The 27,442-nt window shown below is 32.2% G+C and overlaps 1 protein-coding gene across 6 annotated transcripts in view; it reads right to left on the reverse strand.

The window, feature by feature from the left end:
* Positions 1-342: 342 nt before the first annotated feature.
* The window catches only part of LOC145325825 (uncharacterized), a 91,386-nt gene continuing 64,286 nt past the window's right edge, over positions 343-27,442 (reverse strand). For 4 of the 6 annotated variants that reach the window (XM_080168789.1, XM_080168788.1, XM_080168787.1 and 1 more), the window contains 11 exons: positions 24,695-24,768; positions 22,271-22,366; positions 21,729-21,802; positions 20,897-20,954; positions 16,986-17,055; positions 12,397-12,457; positions 11,884-11,944; positions 10,885-10,984; positions 7,195-7,271; positions 3,061-3,078; positions 1,165-1,531 (listed from right to left, as the gene is read on the reverse strand). In XM_080168789.1, the coding sequence (XP_080024915.1) occupies positions 1,481-1,531; positions 3,061-3,078; positions 7,195-7,271; positions 10,885-10,984; positions 11,884-11,944; positions 12,397-12,457; positions 16,986-17,055; positions 20,897-20,954; positions 21,729-21,802; positions 22,271-22,366; positions 24,695-24,768 (740 nt within the window). In that variant the 3' untranslated portion in view covers positions 1,165-1,480. Of the gene's footprint in view, positions 1,532-3,060; positions 3,079-7,194; positions 7,272-10,884; positions 10,985-11,883; positions 11,945-12,396; positions 12,458-16,985; positions 17,056-20,896; positions 20,955-21,728; positions 21,803-22,270; positions 22,367-24,694; positions 24,769-27,442 lie in introns of all 6 variants that reach the window. The other 2 variants (XM_080168790.1, XM_080168791.1) reach the window with 2 other exon arrangements.

Below are 27,442 nucleotides of genomic sequence, written 5' to 3' on the forward strand. Positions count from 1 at the left end.
TCTAGCATCGTTTTATATCCAGTTTTCTACGAATATAAAAATGTACAATCATAAGATTAAAACCAGTTTTTTTTTAGCCAGTGCCATCGGCAAATCTCGGGGCTAAAAAAATGGTTTTAATCTTATGATACAATAATTGTACATTTTATATTCACAGAAAGCTGTTTATAATACGATGCGAGAAATAACTATTATCTAGAAATACTTTATGATGTAATCCTTTTTAATGACTTTTTTTTTATTATTCTACCCACCAGTGGTAGAACTTAAGTCATTTCATTAATAATAAATAAAATTTAACTTTGCTTAAATTGATTAATTTTAATTTTGTTACATAAAATTAAACTTAATAGGAGCACTTTTTTTGTAACTTTTTGGAAGCATTTTTTTAACTTTGACATTTTTCTTTTACTTTTTGGTCCATTTATTACGTAATTTTAATTATAAGGTTATAACAAAATTTGGAATAAACCTTAATTTTTATAGTTTTCTTCTCGTTTAATAATAATTTAACCGCAAACGATCTGTTAGACCTGTCCGCAGTAAAATTGCTATGAAACGAGAAACTAATTTTTTGATCAAATGTTATTTTTTTCTAGGGCAGTTTTATAGCAGTACTACCAGTTTTTACTAATTCTTTAAATCATAAAAATTATTTTTTTTTACATTTCTAAATCTGATTTTTAGATTAAGGAATTTTTTTCATGTATGGCATCGAAGCAGTTCTCAGCCATACTGAAAAATCATGTATCGCATTGCATTAAGATAATTTCCACGAACAATAAAATAAAGCCATAAGCCACTCTGGGCAAACAAAGCTGGTTTTAATCTCCTAATAATTTATCTTAATATCCGTTGAAAACTGTCTATAATACGATGCCATAGATAACTTGCTTAATATTTTTAAGGTGAGATGAACATATTTAAATCTTCTTTATTGATTTTTTTATCTTTAAGATACAATACCCTAAGCTTGATATACAGAACACACTGTAACAATTTGCTTCCACAAATAAAACTATTATTACGCATTTCTTGTTCTACATATAATTAAGAAGTTTAAAGGGTGTGCTCAAAAATGCATCCATTTTTAAAATACAAATTGCGCGGCTTGTGTTTATGGTAGAAAAATACCACACATACCGTTAGATATGCTATATAAAAATAGATGCTTCTTTTTTCAGTTACACCCTTTAGTTCAATAAACTGAGCCTTTTAAAAGTGTAATAAAAACTTCATATTACGTGGATAAAGGAGGTCATTTTTTGACGTATTTTGCGTAAAGTTGTGTGTAACTGTTTAGTCAAATGCGCTTATTAAGTCATAATTAGGACCAAATGTTTATAATTGAAATGATCATAATTAAGAACAGTTTGACTTAATAAGCGCATTTGATTAAACGCTAGACCACAACTCCACAGATAATAAGCAAAAAATATCCCCCCTTTTTTTTTACAGTGCTTGTGTGTCTATGAGAAGTTTATTTGACTGGTAAACGCTCCAGGGTGATGAGTTCAACATTGTTCGGCGCCTGAAATAAATTACAAACTTTAATTAAACAAATATTATAAATTTTTCTTACATACTTCACTACAGAGAAAGTTGATATTAATACCAATGTACTTTAATCTTAAGATATTAAGCCCCCCTCCTCCCCCCCACCCCGTTCCTTTGTTATCTGTCATAGTCAAACCTTCCCTAAGAAAAAAAGACAGTTTCAGGCTTTTAAGAGACCATTATCTAACATTTTCAGTAGAAAAGAGTAGAAGATGATTAAATTATCTTAACAGATTATGACGTCATACGATAGAATAGCCAATGAGAGGCCAGTATACACTGTAATTGACCAATGGTAAAATTGATGCTTGCCTATCATTGGTTATTTTATCGTATGACGTCATAATCTGTTGAGGGACTTTAATCATCTTCAAAAGATTAGATAGTTCTTCAATTTTAAATTTTGTCTATTGTAATCCTACATTACTAAAAACATAAATGGTCAGTTAGGCGTTATTTGAAAATACGTCATCTGTGACGTCATAAAAATACATTTAAACACATCTTTCCCATTTCTTCTCTCATCCATTCTTTTTTAGACGTAATTTTATGACGTCACAAATGACACATTACTGTTCATTACGTTTTAAAGCGTTCTTATTATCGAAGAAAAAGTTGTTATAGGTGTGAACTTGTAGTATGTTGATAGACAGTGACAGAAATAAGGTATATCCAACAAGCGAAATAAATCTAAAATAATATTTGGGGGGCAGATAAAAAGTTTGTGTTTTTAAACGAAGCGTTGCCCTCCAAATTAACGAAAACATCAGCATAAATTTCGAATTAGTTCAGCTGTTGGTTAGAGCTTAAACAGTATAATCCCTTTTTAAGTGTATTATCACCATTTTCGTTAGCAGCTTGACTTTAAAATAGCTTTTGATAACTTTATTATTTATTTTTCATCTAAAGCATTATGAAATCAAATTCTAAATACGTAGTTTAAATCAGATAATATTACTCAAACTCGTCCTATTTTATACCACCGGCTCCGCCTCTAGGTACATTCGAGGGAGGGTGGGGGTTGGATAGATGATCAGTTTGAATTCTAGTATTTAAAAAATTTTTTTTTTAATTTTATTGGTGTAATTTTTTCTTAGGAGAACCTTATTGGTTCAGTGGTTAGCAAGATACTTCGGTACAGAAACACACACACAGATCCTGTTACTTTCATATTAGGATTAGATTCAGTCCCTCTTATTATTTAAATTCGCTCCCATAAATCATTTAACTAAGTGCTGATTTTAAAACTAATAAGCTATAAGGGGAACAGTAGAGGCACAAAGTGACGTCATAAAAATGAGGGAGATGGGAGAAGTGGGAAAGAAAGCCCCTAAAAAAGAGATACATAATCCCTCATTTTATGACGTCACATGGCTGATTTTTGAGTAACTTTTTCCCAGTACGGGGACAATAATCCACATTTCTTTTTAGGTATCTTATAGATGTAAACTATTCTAGTTATAGCGAGGTGTTTTGGCAGGTATTGTCAAATGATGTACTAACCTTTTCATTTAATATTGTCTGGCAGAAAAGTAAAAGAAAAATAACAATGTGTTTTTGACATAATCAAATGGATGTAGAAAATACGTGGATATTATGACAGGAGAAAAATTGTCGTCAATTTCGGTTGCAATTTCCCATCGCATTTATTAATCCAGTTGGAAAGATGGGGATGTGATAAAAAGGGGGGGGGGAGATGGCGGATATCGTTATTTTAGCCCGCTACAGAGTTTACTTTATAATAGAACATAAAAATCTGGTGTAAGATCCAAGTAATAATAAATCCATTCATAGTCATATGAAATATTCCTATAATTTATTACTTTTTGTATGCGTAGCACCTCTTTAAGTGTCCATCTCCATCTCAATAATAATTCATTTATTTATCTTTAATTAAATAATGATAGAATATCGTTCATTTATTGCAGGTTTTGCCTAATTATGTTTAATTCTTCGATACATATATTTTTCTTCATTTTTTTACTTTTTTATGTTTTATACTAGAAGGAAGGGGTTAAATAGCTGTATCTCTCCATCGCAGTGTACTTGTGCCGACTCTCAATTGGGTCATTAAAAATCAACCAATGGTGTCGGTTACATTAACACAGCCAAGTAGCATAAACTAATTTTCCAGCAGACGAAAAAGGTCATTGAAAAAGGCGGAGGGGGAGGAAGTTATCTGTATAGACCTGTTTGTTTAATAAAGGCCAAAATTCTAATATTTTTTTATACCTTTTAATTTGTTTTAATCTTTTAAGTTATCTGTATAGACCTGTTTGTTTAATAAAGGCCAAAATTTTAATATTTTTTTGTACCTTTTAATTTATTTTAATCTACTAGCCCTAAAAACAATATGTATTATGTATTATATAACCATCCTTATAATAAAGTAACAGGATGTGTGTTTGTCTGTGTGTCTGTACCGAAGGATCTCGCTAACCGCTGAACCTAACCCCTCCCCCCCCCCATATTTTTTTACTTTAAATAAAATCTAAATTAAATAAAATAGGTTTTGGGATTCAACTCCCCCTTCTTCAAGTGCCACTAGAGGCCTCTAGGTGCGTAGCCGCTAGTAAAATATATAGTACCAGGTTTTTTTATTTTGGCTAAAATTCTCGAAAATACTGGTCCTAATTGGTACTTCTATCCATTTAAGAATATAAATGTCTTTGGCCTTTGGGTGGTTTGAAGCTATTTTCTTATAACTAGTGTATATAGCTATAGAATACAAAATTTGACATTTAAAATTAATAGTTCTTAAATTTAGTTTTGTTGCTCTTATATGACCAGGGAGGGAGAGGACATTGGTCTGGAAATAATTATGGTGTCCAAAGTTTTTAACCACGCTCACTAAAACTTTGAGATTTTATTAAAGCTTGATTACTAGTACTACCACCCAGCATATACTTTTATCGCATTATTTTAAGGAACATGTCGCATTAATACGTCCTTAATGACATAACTTTTTTATTACTATACAAATGACGATTCATATTTTTTAAATTTTTTAAAAAGACGTAATGTGTACCAAAAACACGTCGTTATCTTAAAAAAAACGTCACAAAAAAAAATATAAATAATAACAATATTTTGAATTTAATGACATTTTATCTTAAATAAAGACACATTAACACGTCAATTTTTCCTTTAAAACGTCCAGAAAAACAAGATGGCCGCCAAACTTTCAAAATTGTATTATAATTTTTTATTATTTGTGGTAAATAAAATGATTAAATTTAATTCAATTTAAATCATTTAAGGCTGTATTAAGACGTCGAATTTTTATAAAACGTCAAAAAAAACAATATGGCTACCAAATTTGGTAATGTATTATTTACTTACAAACAAAATAGTAGAAATAATTCAGGGTTAAAATTAATCTAACAATTTTGAATCAAACACATAATATGTTTCTATTATTTCATTGCTTACTAAAAAGTTTCATGACCTACATATATGGTTCTATTCTTTCTAGAAGGTCTCACCAAAAAAATTAGTTTTCATAATATACATGCATAAAGGAACTAAAATATAAATTCATAGTGGTGTCTGTAGTACTAATATCCTTCATTTCATTACAAAATAATAATTGTCAAATTAAAAATAAGGTCAAAGCATTGAGAAAACAAAGCTAAACAATTAGTGATTTCAACTGCCATCTGGTGTCAAAATCAGTAACTATTTGATCCATTTCCTTTTTAAATTTATATAAGATCATTTTAATGCGTCCTTATTTATCAATATGTCATTTAAATTATTTAATTAATAAAGATGACTTATTACAAATAAAGGACGTATTGATTCCACATTATTTATTTTATTTACTGTCACATTAATAAGTAATTTTATAACATTTATTAATATGTGGAAAAAATAGAATATGACGTATTAAAACAACCTTAATTGTTATATTTAATCAGGCATTAATTTGTAATTTCTTTTTTAAAGAAAAATAATGGCAAATAAAAAACAATTAAGGCCATATTAATAAGTCATTTTCTTTAAATACGTCACAAAAAAGACGTATTGAAAATTAACGACATGTCAATGCAACATTTCTAAAGAAACAAAACCACTTTAGTAGATGCTGGGCATTGTCAACTAATAATTTTAAGCTACAAGAGGGGTAATTTTGTTCTTCATCATGGGCATTTACATCAATTTATTTTCCATTGATTCAACAAACTCCCTTGACTAGACGGACAAACGGACGTACAGAATATCCAAGTTCTGGAGAATTGGTGTCAGGTTACGAATAGGTAAGGATGAAAATCTCATATGATGAAATGAGATGCAAGATATTTCCAGATACTTTCATATTCATATTCAAGGTTTTGAAAGTAGGGTTTAGTTTTAAAGAATATTTGTTTTTAATAACAATCGAGGTTCTAAAATAAAGCTTAGGTGTAAAGAGCATACTTTTGCGCTTTTACAGTAAATTTTAATTTTAGAAAAAGGTTTTGTCTATGAGATTTTTACTTTAATTTTTAGATATTTTTTAATACATCCATTATTCTATAACAAAGCTTTGTTCATGTCAGTTGATTTTATAATGTTTCCCAAACACGGTATAAAAGCTAAACTTTATAAATAACCCTGGTTAATTCTAGCTGATATTGTCTAGTTTATCATGCCTCCCAAGTCTGTCATGTTATATTTTTCTTCTCTACATCTGTATTTTTGTCAGGAGGAAGAGGACAATCAAGGAAGAAATCATAATTCTTCTCAAAGTTAATAAACTTATTCTGCTTTTTGTTAGCTTAAAACTTTAGAAGTTAATGTTGAATCTACATTGGTGTGTACAAAGTAACAGTGTACAAACATTTGATTATCATATTTGGTAAATTTATATAACATCCAACCTATCTCTTAAGATCCCTGATATTTACACAATATTACATTTATATATTTAACATATATTCTTACATAAACACACAGTTTTTTATTTTCTTTCGTGCATTTTGTATGATAAGTATATGTAATTCATATAATATTTTTTATAGATAGTCACATATTTTATACAGAAAGCTAACTAAGGATGTGTAAAATAGGCTATTCTTTCTTTAAAGCCTTTCTTATACATTAGATCAAATAATAAGAAAATATTTCAAAATTCATTGACATTCATTGCAATAACAAATTTATAGGATTAACAAGGATGATAACATCCATAAAAACAAAGTTCTAAAATCAGACGAAGGACTAACAAATATGTCAGAACTTAAAAAGGAGAACAATAATTTCTTAAAAACAGTAAACTGTTTAAGGATATATTTACATTTTTTTAGTACCTGATTTTTGAGTACTTTGCTTATTATATTGTACATTTTTGCAAAAATCAGATGAAGAGGATAAATTTATCTTTAAAAAAATTGTCAAAAAGTAAAAAATCAGCATGTTTAAATGGATGTATACGTACTTTCTGGTAACGATTATTGAGTTGCCATTCTTTCAAAATTGTCCTTAATTTATCAAAGTTTAAAATCGATAACACAATTTTAAATGCCTAAACTAACTATATGGGATATTCTAATGGAATTTTGCTCAAATGCCGCACTACAACAATAGTATTTAGAGATTCAAGACGACATTAAAGACTTAACTGAAAAAGACGACTTTTGTAACCTAAAAACTTACATTGGCAACAGTTGGTGGATAGTGGAGCATCTTCACCAAATTCTCTTTGTGAGTTGTTTCTCTTGGTGCACCATATCCTAAAAAAAACATTATCTATAGATTGAATATTATGTAAAAGTATTTAGATTTTCTTTGGATATATCATTTATAATCTATTACCTACCAAAACTAAATATAAGCCAATTGTGATAACCATCTATTTCTTTAGTTTTATAGTATTCAGTTGGGGGGGGGGGGGGGGAGGACTGTATGTTATGCTGGTACGTTGAAGAAACGTTGAAATCTTGTTTGTCAAAACTAGCAGTGTTCTAACTTGATAACCAATAAGTTTAATGGTATTATTTTGTTTATCATAAATGGGAATTAAAATCATACCATCGTCCATTATCTTATCCCCTAGGATCCCTGATATTCTGCCACTCATCTACTCAAGTTATCAACTTTATGATCCCAGCAAATTTTGGCATGTCATGTCAATTAGAGGCTTTTAACTTGGGTTAACATCACAACTAAACCAGGGATCGAAAGGGATAAGACAATAGCCTATAAATTGATATACATCCCCAATAATAATACACAAAATTACCCCTTCTGTAGATTACTTAGTGCTTAAAACACCTAATAAACCAACCAATTAAAATTTAATAAAAGTCTCACAAGTTGTTAAGCCAACAAAAAAGAAAATGTTAATAAAAAACTTTGGGGACTAGAGTAATTAAAAGCCCAAAGTCCCTCCCTCCCTGGTTAACATCACAACTAAAACACAAACTTTAGAATGGAAGGAACTGCTGCACAGTGGAATATTACAGGGAGGGAGGGGACATTAGGCTGTTTATTACACTAGTCTCCAAAGTCTTATAATAACGTTTTTTTAAATCATTGGCTTAACAACCTTGGGGACCTTTTATTGAATTTTGATTGCCCAAACTTTTCAACCACTAATTGTAATCTATAAAAGGGGTAATTTTGGGGATGTTCATTAATTTATCGGCCATTGCCTTTTCACTTTAGATCTCTAGAAATGGTATCAGTATGTTAAATGAAAATTCATTTTGATTCAAAGTACAGATAACCCGCGACCATGGCTCAACCAGTTGCGCATCCTCTTGTTGTAAAGGAGGTTATAGGTTCGAATCTCGGCATAACACTGCACCATAGCTAAATACTTTAAAAATGGTTTCTAATTCTCCTGTGCCAGGTTAGAACAGTATGCAGTATGCCTTGGCCCAAAACAGGCGCAACTAATAACCATGCATTTTAAGACATCTAAGACAAAGATCGTGGAATCAAAGGTTTGGTTGTCTAATTGTATAGGGTGAAGGACGCTATACACCCCAATTTAGATGCGGAGTATATTTTAAGGTGGTTGGAGAGGTCTAGAATCCGAAGTGACACCAAGCCCCCTAAGAACCATCAATTCAAAGTAGATATATGGAGCCAGACGGCCCCAGGTACTCCTACGGCTCCGGTTCAGATCCAGATCTGGATCCGTAGTAGATCACTTAAGAAAACTGCAGTATATATTTTAAACCATCTTTTCTGCCTTGGATATATTTTTAAGAATCTAAAGCATTCAAAGAAGATTTTTATAATGCCTGTAAAAAAGGGGATAAATTAAAATTTTTTGTCCAAAGTATCCCGTATGACGTCATAATATAATTATCTTTGATGTCGGATCTTACGTTTTTATGATTCTGAAAAATTACAAAACGTAGGATCCGACAGTAAATTATTTTAATATGACGTCATTCGGGATACTTTAGCCAAAAGTTTTCAAATATATCCCCTAATTCCACAGGCACTATAAAGAGCTTCGACCATAGTTCATAAAAAAGGCAAGTAATCAAACTTGTATTAACTTTTACTGTGTTACATAGAGGCCGGAAGAGTAGGGGGTAAATAATTTGTGACAGCAGACAAACTTTAATCTATTCAATTGTATTTTAGAAGGAGAATATCTTTCAAAAGAAAAGTTTATTAAAATAAAATTTTAAAATATATCAGAATTGTTAAAAGATTAAACCATATAGAAGAAGTCTTAATCAAAGTTAAAAGGCTAATAATACAAAACTTTAGTTTATAAAAGTAAAAGTATTGGGTCTTTGAAATCAGCTAATAGCGTCTGAAATATAATCAAAGCTAAGTCACTATCGATATTGTGGCACAGAAATAAAACTCTTTTTAAAATTTATTTTAAAATTTAAAGGAGGGGGGATGTTTTTGTGCTTGACAAGGCATTCTGAGGTAAACCACCTTAAAATTAAGGAAATCTATCTTAAAACTGAATTGAAGTTTAATATGAAATTTGAACCCCAAAAGTAAACATCGCTTGTTTGGTACAAATTCAATGTACATACATTAAATCAGGAATAAAGCCATACGAGAATAGTTTTTTATCGTATCGTATTATAGACAGCTTTCCACAGATATCAAATGAGGAATTATAAGATTAAAACCAGTTTTGTTAGCCCCAAGAGGGGCCAAAGGCCCGGCAAACAAAACAGGCATTAATTATATGATTTTTATTTGAATATTAGTGCAAATTTTTTTGTAATTCGATGCTATATATGATTTTTCAGTGCGACTGAGAACCAATTCTAAACCTGCGGATATTATGTATCGGATTAGAAGCCATAATGGAAAATAATTTGTCGTCCATTTGAATATTGTTATTTAATAGATCTAATAGCACTACTCTTTCTTTCTTTGAAAGAAAAAAAAACCTTTCCACTTACTTATCATAGTAATAAGTTGCGCCTGTTTATTGGCCAAGGCATTACCAATATATATATATATAAATACTTCAAAAAGGGAGGGATGAGAGGAAAATTGGGAAAGTAACCCCCCCCCAAAAAAAAAAAAACGTATGGTAGACGTATTTTTATGACGTCAAACATGACACTTTTGGCTGTACCGTAGTATTGGTCGGACTTATATTCGAAAATTTATTTAAGTGCCATTTCTTTTATCTCTGATATTAAGCAAACATGGTAACTTTTCTTCCCATTAAAGAAAATATAAACAGTAAAAAAAAAACATGTGTGCTTAGTGTTCTTGTACATATTTGCTCAATTTTACAGTATAATCTTCCAATTTTAGATGACTCTACAAAATTGAATAAATTTATTAAAGATTATTTATTCTTATTCTTATATAAAAGTAACAGAATGTCTTTGTGTATGTAATCGCCCCTAGACAAATTTGACTACCATGACTGAAAGTTCTTATGCTCTTGACAACATATTTTTACTTCAACCAAGTAAAGCTCCCAAAACTGTAATATCTATGATTGGTGACCCAAATCATTTCATTGTTACCTGAGCTGGATCTTTAAATCATTTTAGTGGTGAGCCAGATCGGGGTGAGCCAACTTTACACCAATGAGAGCACAGCATTTTATGAAATGCCGCGCTGTGATTGGCGGAAATTCGGCGCACCCTGATCTGGCTCACCACTAAAATGATTTAAAGATCCGGCTCTGGTTTGCCCCAGTAAGATTCATAGGACTGGAAAAGCTAAGGTAATTAGACTTTAGCCCCATATTTTAGGTTGAGCAAAGTAAACCTTACAAAATAGGTGTCCCAAAGTAAACCTTACAAGACTTAATTTTCCATATCAGGTTACCCTAATTCCTTAACTATTTTTAAATGGTTTACCACAGTATTACTCCCAGAATGAGTTTATGTTTACCTGGTTTGCCCCAGTAAGACTCCCAGGACTGGAAGTGCTGTAGCTGTTGGGCTTCATCTTCCAGCTTCTTCCTCTGGTCAATATCATACTTCTCCCCAACCTTGAAATATTTCAAGTACTTTGTTTGTTAAAAGCTATTTGTAAAGCATGTCAAGATGCTTCTATAGACACCCTAACATCTATTTACAGGGAGTAAGGGAGGGGGCAATGGGCAATTAATTCAATTTAAGAGTATTTGCTGAAAGACCTTGAAATCCAGATTAATCCAGAAAATATGGAGGAAATTGTAAAGGGAGCATTAATACAATACTGAAAACTATGAAATAAGAAGAAAGTTCCAAGAAAAAAGCATCCATCTGAAAATTATATTACCAGCACATCAGACTGACGTAACCATTCTGTAATTAATAACTAGAAAAATCTCCTTGGAACCCATTCAACCCATAACCCAAAATTTAATTGGATTCTTAGATTGTTTATTAAACAAATATCACAATAAAGTTTTTATCCATGAAATGATATTTTCTGGAGGGAAAAAATTGTTAAAACCAGCCACATCATAACAAATTAAGTTTATTGATACTTGTCTGCAATATTAAAAACTAACAAACGAGTTAGCGGCATTTTGTGCGCTAGTACCCAAAGTCAGTCAAAAACTGCTAAATTCTTGCACATTCCCTTTAAGCCAGTACCCAAAGTCTGAGACTCCTAAAAATTGAAAATTCGATCCATTGTCCCCTCCCTTACTCCCTGTCTATTTAGCTCATACCTTGCTTATCTGAGGTCAAGGAAGGAGTATCGAGAGTATCTAATAAGTACACGAGTCACGTAGGTCATATAATAACGTTTTCTTATTCGTTGGATTAACAACTTTATTGTTATTGTGAAATTTGATTGGTTGGTTTTAACCACAAGTTTTTATCTACAGAAAGGGCATCATTGGGGATGTACACCAATTTATCAGCCATTGTCTTATGCCTTTAGTTCCCTGCCCTTTACCTGTCCAGTTAATTGTTCCCAGTACTTCTGCTTGTTTCCGCTTGAGTGCCACGGCTGGGGTCTAAACAAATTTAGTTATCGTATTATAGACAGCTTTCCGCGGATATTAAAAGGGAAAATTATAAGATCAAAACCAGTTTTATTAGACTAGCCGGGACGAAGGCCTGGACTAACAAAACTGGTGTATTAATTTAATGATCTTTAGTTTAATATTTGTGGCAAAATGTCTGTAATACGATGTAATATATGATTTTTCAGTATTGCTGAGAATTAAAAAATAGAAAAAATAAAGCTAGAAGGATTAAAAAGTAAATAAAAAAAAATATTTGAAAAATGTACTTATTTTTATTTGACAACTTCATGTTTACGAGTGATTTAATATTCACGGCATTTTATTTTATGAAATCCACCTAAAATAACAGAATAGAATTTCGTTTTTTTTTATAAAAATTCCTAGAGTTAAAATAAAACTATAAACAAAAAAAATATCAACTGTATAAAAATTCATCTTACCCCTTCTGATCAGCAAGTCGAGTTACATCCGTTGAATTCAAGTTGTGGGACATCATATAGCCTAAACAAATATTCTAATTTTAAACAAGGCTGTCAGCCAGTGTTGCGGAGCCGGGAGCCGTCATATTTTGCTGGAGCCGGACCCGTAATTTTCGTTATAAAACGGCTCCGTCTCCGGACTAGATAAATAAAGAGATTTTTTATAAATTATAATTTGGGTAACTCTGTTTTGTTATGTGCAAATGCCACTATTAAGTTTTTTTAAAGTCCATTTTTATCAAAAAATGAACTTTTAAAACCTTCAAAAGTCAAAAATATATGTCGAGTTTTTTCTTGATTTTAGGTCGGAGCCGGAGCCGAACCAAAATCAAACGGCTCCGCAACGCTGTGAAAGCAACACCCATATCAAACGCAAAAAAGCAAAAAAATCGTGGATGGCAAAACGGACAAAGTGAGTTATATAGCAGATGTTCAGCTACACAGAATAAATCTTAAAAGTCCTACAAATGTACATAAAAACAGAATTTATCTTATATTACAACTATGAATCTTGCATATCGATCATATTTCTTTAATGACGGTCAGACAGACAGCCGGACGGACAGTTATTTAGCACTTTGATTGATATCGCTAACCGCTGAACCAATATGGTTCTCCTTTACAGTGAAACTTTTATAGGCCAGAGAAGGTTTATAATCAAAGAAAGATTCTAAAAAAATATCGGGTATAATCCCTTTCGTGACAACGCCTCTTAAGGGGTGTTTCGTTGAATTTTCACAGTAGCTTTTCCACTGTTTCTAGCCCCTGTGGGCAATCAACTAAACTAACTTAACCTAACCCAAACTAAAATAACCTATCTAAAGCTACTGTGAAAATACGACGAAACCTCCCTTAAGAGGCGTCGTACGAAAGGGACTATACCCCAAATATCCTCTAGCAAAATATGACCCATACCCTAACTTTTTTTCCAAAGTGGAAGGTCGACTCGACATCCCTCCCACTACTCCTCAAATGCCCAAAACCTAACAATTGCCGCTTGTTTTATACAGAAGTAAAATGATTTTTCTTTGAATGAAATATCCCTCTCCCTTGTTGAATGTTATCAAACCTACCATATAACACCATCCAATCAATAAAGTTTATCTGTTGAGAAAAGTTGGATAATATTTCTTATTGAAAGCGAAGCTTTTCTGAAATTAGGTTATATCCTTTCTTATGTATGTCTGTCTTTGCGTAAGTTGTAGAGGTTAGGGGTTATTATTGAACTATCCTTTGCTTTAAATTCTTCTTAATTGAAATATTAGAAAAAGTTCGTAATAATTGATTTATAATATTGAAATTCCTACAGGGTGTCCCTCGTAAACTGGTTTTTTTTGAAACGCTTATTACTCCCTTAATATTTAAGCTATCTTAGTAAAATAAAAAGTATTTGGCAGTCTACTACTGACCATTTTATGGGGTAATGATGAAAAATCCACAAAATAAACAGGAAAAAATCTACGAGGTATTACATAAGAGGTTCATTTTATTGAATTTAGACTAACCCACAAGAAAATATTTGCTTTGTGAAGTTTAAGATTAGTTAGGGTCCAAACGGCTGGTCGCTTAGACTTTCTAAGCACAAAAATTGAACAGGCTTGACATGGCATACCAGATATTCTCAATATTCAAGATTCTGAAGTGTAATATAAGTGAACAATATGTAAAAATAGGCATAATATTGTTTTCTTTGTTAATTTTTTATGTGAGCTCGCTTCAAATGCACGCAAGAACCTGAAATATACCAGATTTTTAAATTAGACTACAATGCCAGTTCTTATAATGTCTGGAGTGAGTCTTTTTGATCCAACGTTTGACCACCAGCTGCTTTTAAAGTTAACGAAGGCATATTTTTCTGGTGGATTAGTCTTATATTTACTAAAATCAGCCTGTTATGTATTACCTTGTAGATTTTTTTCTGTTAACTTTGCGGATTTTTCATCACTATATCATTAAATGGTCAGTAGTAGGCTGCCAAATACTTTTTATTTTACTAAGATAGCTCAAATATTAAGGAAGTAATAAGTGTTTCAAAAAAAACAGTTTACGTGGGACACCCTGTATAATGATTGATGCAACTTTCAAATAAGTAAATATGGAAATTAGGTGCCTTCTATCAAATTTCTTATGGGTATATCCCTTCTCCCCCCCCCCCCCCCGGTAACCCTAAGTTGACTACTGCATGATGGGCTACTCTATTCCAAATATGACCTAACCTAACCTGGAAAAACACCTCCCCCCCACCCCTATTTCAATTTATTTTAAAGTGAGGGATTTCTTTGCTCAAATAAACAGGAAATTATTTCTGTTCAGATTTCTGAAAGATTTTTTCTACATCATTAAAAGCATTGCTGATTTACATATAACATTTCAAGGTGGTTTTATTATTGTTTAAATCATTAAGCTTCGCCAGTTATAGTATTTATCATCCTTGTTTTAGACATAATACATAAAATATACTTGTTTACAAAACTAAAACTTTCTAACAGGCTACATATGGTGTTTTTACAAAAAAAATAAGAAATTATTTCTTTTAGTTTTAGCAGAGTATCAGAGTAAAGTTCTTCTTTACTACATCATATTATAAAGGCCAAGGAAGCTTTTTAACTATTTGGGGATATGATAGCTTAGGTTACCAAGACAAATCACCCTTAGAAAGATAAGTGCTATATATATCTGCTGCATCCTTAAGTGGTGAAGCCTAAAATCATGAATGAACGAACGGCCAAAGGAAATTATACAGCTCCACATGTTCAGTGGTAATAAAAAATAAAACACAAGATATCTTCTCAGATAATAAACAGCAGTCTATCTTAAATAGCAACAGGAAATATCTCATTTCCCCCATGGCATTACTGACTGACGGACAAACAGCCAAAAACCTGCTAAAATGCAGTCTGACCCCAATGAATGTATCATAGTGGATTACGCTCCTTACGGCAATGATGACAAAAAGTTTCTGCCTCGTTTCTTTAATAGGAGCCGAGAAAATCACGTTTCACGTGACGGACGGACGTTTGTAATTATAGAGTAGCTTCGCTACTAATAAGAAGCTGCTGTTTTATTGGAACCTCAGTTCTTATATACATGAGTGTGGCAGTAAAACTTATGTTATTAACAAACTTTATTTATTTGTTAAACTTACTCTACACAGATATAAAGAATATACAATTCTTTCCGGGATGGAGGGGCTGTTTTTTAGATCCCAAAGTTTTATATTAATCTTTCCTTATTCGTTGGCTCAAAAACATTGGAGACTTAGATTGGTTGGTTCAATAAGTTGAGTGAACCACTTTATTAGAATCTACAGAAGGGGTATTTTTGTTTATAATCATTGGGGTTGTAAATTAATTTATAGGCCATTGTCTTATCCCTTTTGATCCCTGAAATTCTTTACAAACTTGTAGCTTTGCCCTGTGAGGGGGATAGCTGCCCCCTCAACCCAACATTATTTTTTATGTTTATTAAATCGTGAAAAAGCACGAAAATATATTAATAGTTTTAGGGGAAAAAAAATAAAAAATTATGTAATATAATGAAGTGTTAGTTTTTAACCTTTTTAAAAGCGAAGCTTTTCTATAATTAGGGTCGGTCCGTCCGTCCGTACGTCCGTCCGAGATAGATAGCTTTTATTCGTTCATTTTGGCATGTTAGAATTGTCCTATCGATTTCAAACTTTGCAAGATGATTCCTGTAGTAGTTGGGTACGATTTAGAAAGCGTAGCAACTCTATAATCATTACCAGAATGTCCGTACGTCCATTTTACACATGTTGATTTTTCTACTTTTTTAACAACAAATTTTCAAGTGTTTTAATTATCCGTTTGATCTGATTTTTGGTATATTGGTTCCTGGGACAACAAAGAACAATATTATAAACGAAGCAACTCTATAATCAAGTCCAAAAATGTAAGTATGTCCATAAACATTATCCTGTTTTTAAGCAGTTTTTCAACAAATTTACCTACAATTTTGATTCGACATTTATACATTTATGTTCCGATTTTTCAGTTCAGATACTATACAAGTGTTAATGTCCGTTTGTCCTACCGTTTCAGTGCTCCGCTTTTATGGATGTTGTCATCCTTGTTATTTTGTCATATGACTAAATTTACCCTTAAAAACATAACATATAAAGATAAAAAAAAACATTTATTCAGTGAAGATTACGCCCCGTCTTACGAAGCAGTACATACAATAATACCAGCTTAGTACCAGATGTATTTATAAAAAAATATGACATTGCAGTGTTGATATTATTTTTTTATCTTGCCTTCAAACTTAACTTAGTTATGATAAGTTATTTATCGCATCTTATTGTATCATAAACAGATTTACGTGGATGTATTAATGTACAATTGTAAAATAAAAATACCAAGATGCCGAAGGCACGGTCAAACAAAACTGGTTTTAATATTATGATTGTACATTTTAAGATTCGTAGAAAACTCATTATAATACGATACGATACATGTTTTTTCAGTATGGCTTATGACTAATCCAGCGGATAAAGATCAATTTCGAAGCCATACTGGAAAAAGATTTCTAACCTGTTGACGGGTCCTTCTTAGGTTTGCCAGTGTATTTATCCTTCATTAGGGGAACAAGCTCGATTCCAACCTTAAACAAAATTGTCTTTTCATTTATAAAAGACTAGCGGCTTCGCCCCTAGCCTCTAGGGGCTTTGCCCCAAGAGGTATAATTACATCTTCTATTACTTACCCAGCAGAACGGATCGCAAATTTTCTTACCTACCCAGCAGGAAAACATTTTCTCGATTAAATAACGAATTCGCAAAATTCGTAAAAAAATAGTCTAATGTGTTCTCAAGAAAATTACTACTGGTGCTGCTCATAGTCTAATGTGTTCTCAAGAAAATTTTTTTTTTTTTGGGGGGTGGTAAATTTTCATTTTTGGGGGGTTGGGGGTGTCCCACCCCCAAAGAAAATAGCTTAAAACCACCACAGGACCGATAGGTAGATACCCTGAAGAGTAGAATCCGATCGGTTCAGTGGTTACCGAGATCTTAAGGGACGGACGGACAGACAGACGGACAGATGGACAGACGGACAGATGGTCAGACGGACAGACAGACATGGTTCTACTTTGTATTATAGATAATAGTAGCTTACTCAATAATCCGTAAAATTGTCAGCAAGCTTCCAGTCAAATGCGCTTATTAAGTCTCAATGTTGACCAAACGCATAATATTTGACCTAATAAGCGCATTTGACTGGAAGCTTGCTCAAAATTACACTGTTATCCAAAGTTTTATAACAACATTATCTTATTCGTTGGACTCTTGATTGGTCGGTTTTAAACTAATAATGCACAAACTTTCCATCCAATAATTTCAATCTACAGTAGGGGTAATTTTGTGTATCATCAGTGGGAACTTACATTCAAATTTTTTTCATTGTCTTATCCCTTTAGAACCCTTGTATCATTTCTTATGTTAAAATTGGCCTAAAAATTTAGGGAAAATTTTTTTGCTTGGAAAATATTAAAATGAAAAAAAGGATGAAAATATCAAATTAATACAAAAAATACAATACATACATACTGAGCATCCAATAATCAAATAAAAAATGTCATGTTGAAAGAAATTTATAGCTAATAATATATTTTAAAATAAGATCTTTATGATTTATTATCCCTTTTTTTTTACTCGAACCTTCTTCCCCTGAATTTATTTTTGTGAAAAATTCGGCTATAGTCAGTTTGGTAACACCCTTCTTCGGTCAATAAATATATATTAATCACCCAATTAGGATAAATAAAACTCCCCATCAATATGTTGAAATTATTCATCTGTCACTGTCAATTACAAAGGGTTTGAATGAGATAATTTTTAGAAAACTTTTGAGACCGGTATAAGGCTCTAGGGGGCTAGGTGTCGCTTCGGGTACTAGACCTCTCTCCATGCCTCTTGGAAAATACATACAATAATAATAATAACGGTATAAAGCGTCCATTCACCCATCAGACAACCAGCTCTCTGAGATGCACCACCTTTGTCTGATAAATCCCAACTGTGCATTGTAGCGAGTTGCGCCTGTTTTGGGCCAAGGCATTCCCTCCACTCTAACTATTTACGCCGCGCATCTGACATAGTAGCAGTGGGAACCATTTTTAACGTCTTTAGTTATGACGCGGTGTCGGACCTATCACCTTCCCGACGACGAGCAGATGCGCTACGAGTTGAGCCACGGTCGCGGGTTAATGGAGACCGGTATTAAAATATGAATTAAATTAGAAGGGAGGGGAGAGGGGGGCTAAATGATTAAATTGCACAATAAAGGATGTTGTTGAACCTTTTTGTCTGATTCATTCTCTTCTTTATAAATGTGAATTGTACAGGAAAAAAGCATAAATAATCTACTCTATAAAAATAATATATGTAGTCGAAATTTTCTTTTATTAATTATAAAAAGTTATCTATAATACAAAGTAGAACGGTGTCCGTCCGTCCTTCTGTCCCTTAAGATCTCGGTAACCACTGAAAAAATTGAATTCTACTCTTAAGGGAGTATATCAACTGGCCCTGTGATGGTTTAAAGTTATTTTCTTGGGAGATGGGACATCCCCCCCCAAAAAAAGAAAGAAAAATGTAAAGAAATTTTTTTAGTCAGGTTATTAAAAATTTGGTGGTCGCACCAACACAGATACTTAATTTTTAAAAATTACCTCTTGGGGCAAAGCCTCTAGAGGCTAGGAACAAAGCCGCTAGTTGTACGTAAAGAAACATAAAAAAATGTAAAATACATTTACTTATAATTTACTTTTGTTGGCTTCTGTTGAAAGTTAGTGACATATTGATTTTCTTGATATCTAAGTTTATTTTGAATATCAAAATAGTTATTTATCGCATCAGAAGATTAAAACCAGTTTTGTTAGGCCCGTTGTTGACCAACAAACTGGTATTAATTTATAATATCTATTAAATAACCGGTTCTAATCATGCGAATATTAATCGGTTCAAACCTATACAGAAAAATATTTTTTGGGTTAAAACTGGAATGGGAAAGCGATTAATTATTGACTGACCCCACAGGAGGGGACATTGGGCTGTTTATTACACTAGTTCCCAAAGTTTTATAATAACGTTTTCTCATTTGTTAGTCTATCTATTTTGGGGACTGTTAATAAATTTTGATTGGTAGTTTTATTTTGTTGAGTGTTCAAACGTTTCAATCACGAAATGTAATCTACAGAAGGACAAATTCTATCATCATTGGGGATGTACATCATTTTACCGGCCATTGTCTTATCCCTTAAGATCCTTACTTACCCCACCTTATACCCCTGAAAATATTCCTTACCCCAGCAAAAATATTTTACTTTGAAAAATTGGTTTAATATAAAATGTGATTGAGAGGGAGAGTATTGCCCCACTCTAATAAGCAAGGATAAGCGGCATTGGTAAATTAGCACAAGGCAGTCAGAGCTTATTTTTTGTGAGAGCCCGTGGGGGGGGGGGGGGGGGTGGAAATGTTTACGGATTACAGAGAACTAAAGAGATGAGACAATGGCAATAAATTGTTGTACCTTTAAAATCAAGATTCTTTAAAAGTTATACCCAAAGTTTTAAGCATACAAATGAATTAACATGTTTAAAAAACTTTGGTTACCAGCAAGTCTAATGATCTCTGATGTATTGAGAATAAATAAGGTTAAATCACATAAAATTTATGCATACCTTCTTATCAGAAAAGATTTGAATTTACGTGGATATTATGACGAGAAAAATGAATTATTAATCAGTTCGTTCATCCAGCAGAAGGGGAGTGGATGGGGCAAATGGGTTTATTTTAGACAACTGCGAGTTTCACTTTATTTGAGAACATGAAAATCTGGTAACATCCAAGTAATAATATATCGATTGATATGTCAAAGATAGAAACACCCATAAAAATTCATACTTTTAACATAACATTTATTTTATCTTATTTATTTACATATTCCTTTATACACTAGAATTCTTGTAATAATAAAAAATACAATTTTTGTTCAACCTTTTTTCGTTAATTTTGTTATGTTTAGAGAGAGAGAGAGAGAGAGGAGAAAAAGAGGGCTGTTTAATACACTAGTCCCCAAAGTTTTATGTTAACATTTTCTTATTCGTTGGCTCAAAAACTTTGGGGACTTTTAATGAATTTTGATTGGTTGTTTTTTTATAAGTTGAGTGTCCAAACGTTTTAACAGTTTTCTTCAAGTGACATATCCTTGCCTATGGACTCTTAACCACACTAATGGCTATAGAATATACTTGGATATATTGATAGGAGAAAATTAGTCGTCAATTTAGCTCACATGGACCTCATTAACTGGTCAGTTAGTTCATCCAATAGAAGGGGAGGGGATAGGGTAAAAGGGGCGGAGTAAAGTTATTTTAGTTAGCTGCAAGTATTACATATTATGAAAATCTGGTGCAACATCCAAATAATAGTTTATCTATTACCTCGCTTGTAAGATCTTGGTGTTCATGATACCGCTTTCCACGAATTTCTTCCATTTCCCTGAAACATAGAATATTAAGAGATAGAATAGGATTTTGGTACATGTGTTTCTAATTTTTCCATGAAAACATAGATTAATAAGATTCAGAATAGAATATAGGTACATGTGTTAATAATTTTTCCCTTAAACATAGACTAATTAGAGATAGAATAGAATCTAAGTACATGTGTTATTAATTTACACTAGAGTGTAGCCACTAATATTCCATTAAAAGCAGTTTTTTCTTAAAGAAAAAAATAAAACTTTATTATATCTGGGATTTAATGATGGATCATTGGATCTAACTTAATTTTTTCATGTCTCGGATTATTAACACAAATTTTTTTACAAATACTTAATTCAAATTAAGCAAAGTTTACCCGAGCTAAAGTGCAAAACTTTTTCCGATAAATTTGGCTTGAAGTTAGAACTCTTTTCATTAATTAAAACAAATGTTGTTAATTAAACTGAGGAATAAAAACCACATTAAAATGATGTTAGACTATAATCAGAATTTCTTAATATTCCTAGAAGAATTAAATCCTAATCCTTTGAAGTTATTCCAAACAATTTAAGTACATCACTAAGTACATTTAAGTACTTGTTTAAGTACATCACTAAGTACACTTAAGTACTTGTTTAAGAGCAATACGAATCTCACTTAAAAAGCATAAAACCCAGTTCAGAAGCCAAAGAAAAAATGAATACTTCAATTACTTTAATAAATATTATTTTTAAATTTGTCTTGGTATGGTTTTAAGCTATTTTAAATCATATTATATATGAAATAGTACCTTTTCATGTGTTCATTTTCTCCTCTCTTGATATCAAATTGTCTCTTTCTTGGATCTGCAGAACCTGACCAACCCTAAATATTCATATTTCCTTCGAAACCGATTAATATCCGGTGGATTAGAACTGGTTCTCAGTCATACCGAAAAATCATTTATCGCATCAAATCACAGAAAATTTGTCACGAATATTAAAACGAAAATTATAAAATTAATACTATTTTTTGAGTCCGGGCTTTTTACACCCTCAGTGCTATTAAAACAGGTTTTATTCATATAATTTTAATTTTGGTATCTGCGGAATGCTGTCTTTAATAAGATGGGATAAATAACTATTCTTGTATGAAAGCAAAAAATGTTTATATTACTAACTCACAAAAACTAAATATAATACAATGCTAGACATAGTTTTTTCGTATGAATGACAACCAGTTATAATCCACTGGATATTAATAGGTTTCGAATGAATACGAGAAAACTTATTCCTGTACAAATTACTTTTTTAAATATTTATAAGAATGATCAAAATGTTGAATTCATCTTACCATCTTATCAAAGAATCCTTGACCAGTAACAGCTGAGTTCCTCCAGTAGGCACCTCCAGGACCAGGCTTACCCCACTGACTTCCCTCCACTTCAACCTAGGACAATAAGTAAGTATCAAGTGACAGCTGAGTTCCTCCAGTAGGCACCTCCAGGACTAGGCTTACCCCACTGACTTTCCTCCACTTCAACCTAGAACAATATGTAAGTATCATGTGACAGCTGAATTCCTCCAGTAGGAACCTCCAGGACCAGGCTTACCCCACTGACTTCCCTCCACTTTAACCTAGAACAATATGTAAGTATCATGTGACAACCAGGGATAAGGGATGGGAAACCTGACCGAAACTAAGGGTCTCAGCCTCCTTTTAAAAGTGATGGGGCAACTTTTCTTTTTTGCCTATAAAATCAACTCATTTCCCCCAGTTCCTCATTGGCTGTAGAACAATATCCAATAGCCTGAAACTTGCTTTTAGCATGAACCAATTAATTAATAACAAACGCGTCCCCCAGTTCATTATTGGCTAAATTAATTCAACCAAACATAAATTTCTGCTATTAGAAAGACAACAATGGAAACTTTCTGCTATTAGAATGACAACAATATATATGACGTTCAATCACATCAACTTATTATTAAATTTACACATTAATAAATGTCCATATAGCAAAACATAAATTGAGAGATCGTTTTTTGAAGACTGAGTAGGATTCAACATTTTATACTTTAGAACAATGTGAAAAACTCATGTCTTTAGACAATTTAAAAGTTACATTTCATGTGGAATTGATAACCCATCTAAATGATCACAAATACAAAACTAGTTCAATATGTAAATAAAAGTGTACTGTGTTTTGTTAAAAAAAAATTTCATTAATTTTGGTAAAAATTATTGCACACTTAATTGAACTTTTCTGTTAATATTTAACGTAAAATAAATTTTTTTTTTAAATTCTTAATTTATATGTTTGCTATGGAACAATTAGTTGATAGAATGTTACCCATGTACTTATTCAATTCTACTTAATTTATTTATTAAAGCTGGGGAGCTAAAGCGGTGTTTATTTCTATATACAAATTTTGGGGTGAAGTAGATCCCCCCTTAAAATGTTTGAAAATAAATCAGATTTAACCATCTCAAAAAAAACTTTTTTTTAAAAGGGGGGGGGGGGGGGGGGTTGGCGAAGTAATAACGGAATTCTACTTAAAGCCACTAACATATTGGTTCTTTGAAAAGTTTTTATTATATTTTATAATAGGTGAAATCAACTACCTGAATTCTATTCTATACTTTTTTTCTTTGCATTCATATAATAGCTATTTCATCATTGTTCATAGTTTTCAAATCTAACTACTGCGTCATCCCGAAACTAGTTTTTTAGGCCTAGTTGGAAAATAGGCCTGGAATAATATTTTCTTACGTTTCCCATCCCTTATCCCTGGTGACAACTGAGTTTCTCCAGTAGGCACCTCCAGGACTAGGCTTACCCTACTGACTTCCCTCCACTTCAACCTAGGACAATATGTAAGTATCATGTGACAGCTGAATTCCTCCAGTAGGAACCTCCAGGACCAGGCTTACCCCACTGACTTCCCTCCACTTCAACCTAGCAATGGATTTATTATTACTTGCATCTTACACCAGATTTTCTTCTTCTATAATAAAGTGAACTCTGTAGCGGGCTTAAATAACGATCTAACCCATCCCTTCCTTTACCCCATTCCCTACCTTTCTACTGGATAAATTGCCCGACCAATAAATACGAGGGGATATTGCAACCTGAATTTCTTTTTTTTCTTTTTTCTAAACATAAGTGAAAATTTGACTTAAAGAACTAACAAAACTAATCTAATCTTATGATTTTTCTTTTTGATATCTGGGGAAAGCTGTCTATAATACGATGCGATAAATATATACTCCTTACCAGATGTTTAGAATTGTTTTACCAGATGTTTAGAATTGTCTTACCAGATGTTTAGAGATTGTCTTACCAGATGTTTAGAGACGTCTTACCAGATGTTTAGAGATGTCTTACCAGATGTTTAGAGATTGTCTTACCAGATGTTTAGAAATTGTCTTACCAGATGTTTAGAGGTTGTCTTACCAGATGTTTAGAGATTGTCTTACCAGATGTTTAGAGATTGTCTTACCAGATGTTTAGAGATTGTCTTACCAGATGTTTAGAGGTTGTCTTACCAGATATTTAGAGATTGTCTTACCAGATGTTTAGAGATTGTCTTACCAGATGTTTAGAGATTGTCTTACCAGATGTTTAGAGACGTCTTACCAGATGTTTAGAGATGTCTTACCAGATGTTTAGAGATTGTCTTACCAGATGTTTAGAAATTGTCTTACCAGATGTTTAGAGGTTGTCTTACCAGATGTTTAGAGATTGTCTTACCAGATGTTTAGAGATTGTCTTACCAGATGTTTAGAGATGGCAAAATCATTCTGTCTCTCTGCCTCTCTCATCAAAGCCTTGGTGCGGATCTGTTCCTCTGAAAAAAGAAAAAAATTGATTTACACGGCTGCTATTCCAGATAGACAGATATTTTTTCTTCAGAGCTGGATCTTTAAAATATTTTAGTGGTGAGCCAGATCGGGGTTAGCCAACTTTCCACCAATGAGAGCACAGCATTTTATGAAATGCCGCGCTGTGATTGGCTGAAATTTGGCTCACCCTGATTTGGCTCACCACTAAAATGATTTAAAGATCCAGCTCAGGTGAACAGAAGCCGCAGTCGCACTTTGCCTGGCAGATGCCAGGGAGGAAAGGGACATTGGACTGTAAATTATAATGGTAACCGAAGTTCCATATCCTATTATTAGTTATTTCGGAACCAGTTGTGTCCAAAGTTTTCAACCATTAATCTTATCCTACTAGAAATTTTCATTTCTATAATTACTTGTAACTTTTTATAATTTGTTTAAAATTTTGTAATAATTTTTTTATACCTTTTTATAATTCTTTATATTTTTTATAATCTTTTATACTTAATTTTTTTTCTCGTATTCATTCGAATCCGGTGGATAGGAACCGGCTCTCATCCATACGAAAAAACTATGTCCAGCATCGAATTATATCCAGCTTTCTGCGGATATAGAATGTACAATTATAAGATTAAAACCAGTTTATTTAGCCGCGAGTTGCCGGAGACAGGAAAGCTCCAACAAAATAGCTCAAAAACACCACAGGGCTATATCTATTTTCCCAGACATATCCGTTTTTAAAAAAAACTTTTTCATTATCATATTTGGTTTTATCTTATATTAAAGCTGGCAAAGAATTAAACAAACTTTTATCAATGTCTGTCTATTAATTAGAATTATAGAATTTAAATATCATTAATGAAAACAAATTTTGACAAGTACATCTGTGCACATTAATAGCACAACAATAAAAAAAGAATATGGGCACTGAACCGCATCCCCGTAGTTTTAAAATAAATTGAAAATAAGAGGAGTATTTTTTCTTTGCCTAACCCCTAGTGTATCCTAACCTTTAGGAGCCTATATCTATCTAAAGGGGCCTAATTGAATAGAGTAATATCTATAAAAACAGCCATCAATCTTTAATAGCAGACGGGACAGTTGCGTTTTCTTCACAGAAATAAAATTCCAAGGTATGAGTTAATTCAAGTTACAATTCAAGTTGTGAGGATAGAAGTACAAAGTAAATTATTGAGTAGCTCCAATATTTAAAAAAAATTAATGAAAATTTGAAAAAAACAAATTTTATTTCAATTAATAGTTATTTCTTGCATCGTATTATTAACAGCTTTCCGCGGATATATAATGTACAATTATAAGATTAAAACCAGTTTTTTAGCCCCGAGATGCCGTGGAGCTTGATAGCCCTAGTGGCTATACAAAAGTGTCTCGTCCTTCTCCATGACTACTTAGGTCCAAACACTAAGAAACAATGGCTACACACACACACACACACACAATAAACAAACAAACTACTCTCCCCTTTTTTCAATTTGTATTTTTTCTATGCTCGACTAGGTGCTTTGAGGGAAACCGACGAAATTTTTTCATTTAAATAATGGGTTGATTTTATCTAATACCCTTCACCTTAGTTTTAATATAATAAACAATAAAAATTTGCAGCTATGTATAAAAATTATTGAAATCTTTTTTAAAAAACCAATTTTAAACTCTCTTCATGCCTCCACTTATTTAATAGTATATTTAGATTATGTAAAAATTCAAGACAATTTTGAATGCCTCTGGTCATAAGCGCTGTTTTTACAATCAAACCAACTTTTTTCTATAAAATGTATTTACTATTTTCCATATGTTTCCATATACAAGCATTAATTTATAATACAAGGACAATTATGTTTATAAGTAGTGTAGCATTGGAACTTTGTGCTTTTAAAAAATAGTAAAAAACCTTGTATATACAAACTTCAACTAACAATTATATAAAGTAGTAAGGTTTTTTTTGTCTGTAACAAGGGATATCGCTTACCGCTGAACCAATATTATTCTCCTGCACCTTTACAGTGAAGATTATAATAGTTCCAGGGAAAGTTTTCGGTATCTTTAACTTTTTAAATTTTCTCTTTAAAACTGAAATTTAAAAAGTGAGGGTGGCGATTTTTCCCCTTTCTAGAGGATTCTAGGCGCGAAGCTGCTAGTAATATAAAATAATTATTTCTCGCATCGTATTATAAATGGCTTTCCGCGGATATAGAATGTACAATTATAAGATTATAACTATAGCCCCGAGGTGCCGAAGGCACCGGCTAAAAAAGCTGGTTTTAATCTTATGATTGTACATTTTTATATTCGTGGAAAGCTGGATATAATACGATGCTAGACATAGTTTTTTCGTATGGATGAGAACCGGTTCCTATCCACCAGATTCGTATGAATACGAGAAAAGTTATTATAGCGTTATAGAGAGACATATTGAGCCATATTGAGTGAGGAAAACTAAGCTTCATTAAATACAGTTATGAATTAAAGATAAAAAGAAAAAGAGAGAGTGAGAGAAAGAAATATAAAATGATGAAGAGACTCGCATGCTACTTTTCCGTTAAAAATAATGATTTAGCGCCTTTTTGTGGACACTATATTTTCTACTCTCCATGGAGAGATTATCTGTTTTGGAATTATTGGTAAAACTCTAAAATGGGATATTCTAGTAGGTGTCCGTTCAAT

This window comes from Acartia tonsa, chromosome 8, assembly GCF_053477335.1.
Source record: "Acartia tonsa isolate MP-2025a chromosome 8, ASM5347733v1, whole genome shotgun sequence".
NCBI classification, from domain to species: Eukaryota; Metazoa; Arthropoda; class Copepoda; order Calanoida; family Acartiidae; genus Acartia; species Acartia tonsa.